The 3,816-nt window shown below is 42.0% G+C and overlaps 1 protein-coding gene across 1 annotated transcript in view; it reads right to left on the reverse strand.

The window, feature by feature from the left end:
• Window positions 1-4: 4 nt before the first annotated feature.
• SARC_10701 (hypothetical protein) overlaps window positions 5-3,816 on the reverse strand; it is a gene marked incomplete at both ends in the record, with an annotated part of 6,894 nt that continues 3,082 nt past the window's right edge. Inside the window, 6 exons of the mRNA XM_014295248.1 lie at window positions 5-21; window positions 57-219; window positions 634-749; window positions 1,156-1,299; window positions 2,344-2,419; window positions 2,911-3,022. Of these exons, the coding sequence (XP_014150723.1) occupies window positions 5-21; window positions 57-219; window positions 634-749; window positions 1,156-1,299; window positions 2,344-2,419; window positions 2,911-3,022 (628 nt within the window). The remainder of the gene's footprint in view (window positions 22-56; window positions 220-633; window positions 750-1,155; window positions 1,300-2,343; window positions 2,420-2,910; window positions 3,023-3,816) is intronic.

Below are 3,816 nucleotides of genomic sequence, written 5' to 3' on the forward strand. Positions count from 1 at the left end.
TATATTACATATAGATACATACTTAGATGTGCCGGGAGGACCATTGAGACTCACACCACGGTTGAGTGTACTGAGCCCCTCGGTATGCGCCACATAGTCGGGGTGCTTGAGGTAGATGTACACACTCTGTATCAACTGTTCCATGAACATTGGGTCTATGTAGTACGGGAAGTCCGCAAAGGACACATCCGTGATATCCTCGGGCTTGACCATCTTCGCCTGTGTTTTACACCATAAGATTGTACATGTGTTGAGTACACGCACACATGCTTCGTCCCTGCGAGTGATAATACATTTGACTTGAACGTTTTAGATGAATTCCCGCAGAATACACACCCAAAACACGGGTACACAAATCTTCCAGCCCCAAGGCACAAGCCGCACATATTAATCATGAGCACAAGAAACAAATACACAGGACATACGCAATTGCATACAACACGCATTGGTATCTTACACTTACCGACACAACTATTGATACACACACGGACGTACACACACCCAATTGTAGACAATACACACCAGTCCTTCATACTAATACTAACTGACAAAGATATTGACACAGACGGGCAAGCATACACCCGACTTGTAGACATGAAAGATTACATAGTGCCTCGATTGGCACACACGTACCTTGAAGTGTTCCTTCCACAGGCCTGAGACGATCTTGAGTGCGTCTTGCAGTTTGGTGTATAGCATTTCCTGGTCTGCTTTGTCCGCTTTCATCTTGGCCGACTGCGCCTCATTGACTAAAAATAGAACAAGTCACCGTGAGCTACCGAAATATACATATCAACTCAAAGCTCAAACTATATAAATAGAAAAAGTGACATTGAGCCACAATGATCTGGCATGCGCACAAACAGATGCGAATGCGTATTAGGTATGCAGACCGGTGTATACGAAGTTCTCTCAAATCGATGCATAGTCTCAGCTGGCGCACACCTTAAATGCCACTAGGGTGTAAGGGCCACCTTCGCGTGAATGATGGTCCGATCGAAGTGCTGGCGCTGACTAAGTGTCAACTCAAATCAATACATCTATACACATATATTCACTCACAGGGACCCGTGTTTATGTGTATAGGTATACAGATACATCTATACACATAATACAGTCAAAGTACCCATAAAATTGAACCTAAGATATGAGTACCTGTATCTGCGCTAGCCTTGTCTCTGCTTCGAGAGTCATACTCTTTAGCATTCGGCGGTATACTTGGGTTTGATACCTGTACTACAGGGGTTCCCTTGGCCACAGCTTGTTGGCTGTACGACCTGCGATTCCTTTTGGTGTCTGCTGTGGGCAAGAGCGGTTTGTGGATTTAGAGAGATTAACAAACTATAGACATGTGTATATATAGTTTGATCCAATACTAAGAAGATTAGTATATATTAGTGTCTACAGTAGGCAAGAGAAGTATATGGATTAAGAGAGATAAACAAACTATAGACATGTGTATATATAGTTTGATCCAATACTAAGAAGATCAGTAAATATTATGGTGTCTGCTTTAGGCAAGAGAAGTTTATGGATTAAGAGAGATAAACAAACTATAGACATGTGTATATACAGTTTGATCCAATACTTAGAAGATTAGTATATATTATGGTGTCTGCTATAGGCAAGAGAAGTGTGTGGATTAATAGAGATAAACAAACTATAGTTTTATCCAATACTAAGAAGATTAGTATATATTTATGATATTGATGTTTGCAGGGGCAAGGTCTGCATCCGAACAGACCGTAAAATGAATATTGGAACAGTTTCGGCGCGCGTTTCTTGCCCAACAACTGTGCAGTCTTCGATTTGTTCTGAGATTCGCACACATTTCATAGGTAGATGTATTGCTTCTTAGTGTTAGGGTACAGTATGGGTTATTCTCAGGTATGTGAATCTCCGTCCTCTTCTTACGTATGGCATTTGGGCATATACCTATAGTATACACTTTGGATACACTTATGCAGGAAAATAACAACTTCGGCACACACACACAAACTCTATATATGAAATCGGACGAAATCTTCCAGCTGCGAGGTAAGCGTTTCAATTCACTGCACGTCTTTCCGTCTCTTGCATGTGGTTGGTTAGCGGTAGGGTCGTGATAGAGACTTTACAACGCATGCATTCTCCTGCTCAATATACAAATAAGGCATCCAGACGGAACTGCAAACGACAATTCACACAAAACGCATCAAAACGCATAGTACGATTCGATACCACCATGACATCACATTCACATTCCACAGGCATCCACACCATATTCACTATACGTTCCCATACTACCGTGAAATCACATATCACAAGTGTACACACAATATTCATGCAAGGTAATGCACCAACCTGGCGGCACCGCCACGGCTTTGCCATCTGCCTTTGGCGCGCTGACATTGGCCTGCGTTATACGCCTTTGCTCGATCTGTATAGAGCAAAAAAAGCCAATCAGTTCACATACACGTATATATCTAAATACGCTATTGTTTATGTATATAGATGGATATATGTATTAGACCACATAGTGTATACGTGATGATCCTGTAGTATATAGCCCACGAACAACGATAGTTCACAACTGCTGAAATCAAAGTATTTGAGGGGTTTTACGGCCCAAAGCAGACTATAGGTCATATAATTTGACTGCTGAAATAACTGGATGCTTCAGCGGGCGCCCCCGTATGCGACCATTAGGTGTAGGTTTGCAACCATGCATTGACAATACAATTACATCGCTGATTAAAAACCACAACTATACACCCCCCAGGAAATCAGGAAACCAATCGGACTGTGGATTCGATGACAAGCCCCATAAACGACAGTCATATAACTGCCAAAAACCACCTAAAACAGATCATTATAATCTCAAACCCCATCTCCCTCTCCTCCCCAGATTTCCGAGAGAAAAAGCCATACCGCAGAAAGGGTCGTTGCCTGAGCCTCTTCATCATCGGAGTCGAAATCGCCCGTGAAAACGAAGCTGAAACTTGAACTAGCCACAATGGATATCTTATCGCCGACCAAAATCCTGTAGGTACGAGTTGTACGACAGAAATAACCCAGAAATGAGCACACAATAGTATCGATCTGGGTGGGTTTGGCACAAGTAGCCTAAGCAACAGGTGACCATATAAACAGGAAGCAAGAATATGTGGATCAGCACTACACGACACATTAACAGTTTTGTCTTGCAATACAGTGTTTATTGACATGCATCGATCGTAGATATAACAACTACTGATGTGTACACTTACAAACACAGGCGGGTGTGCATAGTAACATACGAAATTGCTAATAGATATCTAGGGTGAAAAGCATGAAAGCCATCGGCCATTAAAATTGTGACTTGAGCATCGATAAAACCAATAGTACAATGTCAAGTTCAACCAGTTGTCGAGAGTATAAATAAACACTCATACCTGGGTACAACAGAGGAGTACGCTTTGATATGTATTGAAATGTAAGAGTGCAAACTGTTCATCCGAGGCAAGCGATATCATCGTCACGTACCGTTAGAATGGCTATCGAGAATAAAGACGCAAATCAGTACATTGTTAGGTCTAGACACCCCGACACTACTGGTACATACGAGCCAGACGGTATACGTTGTAGTATAAGCAAATGCTTATCACTATATATGGCCCACGATGATACAGCGATGGCTTCTACGATAGCTTCAAGCAAATATATCACTGATAGAGGGAAAAATCCGATTCATGAATGACCCCATACCGGTGTACGTCACATAAGCGATAACGACAGAACTACTCTAATTGATATTATTACATAAAGCATTATACCAGCTCGCTTTCTCCTAGTGTG

The sequence above is a fragment of the Sphaeroforma arctica genome, assembly GCF_001186125.1.
Source record: "Sphaeroforma arctica JP610 unplaced genomic scaffold supercont1.1354, whole genome shotgun sequence".
NCBI classification, from domain to species: domain Eukaryota; class Ichthyosporea; order Ichthyophonida; genus Sphaeroforma; species Sphaeroforma arctica.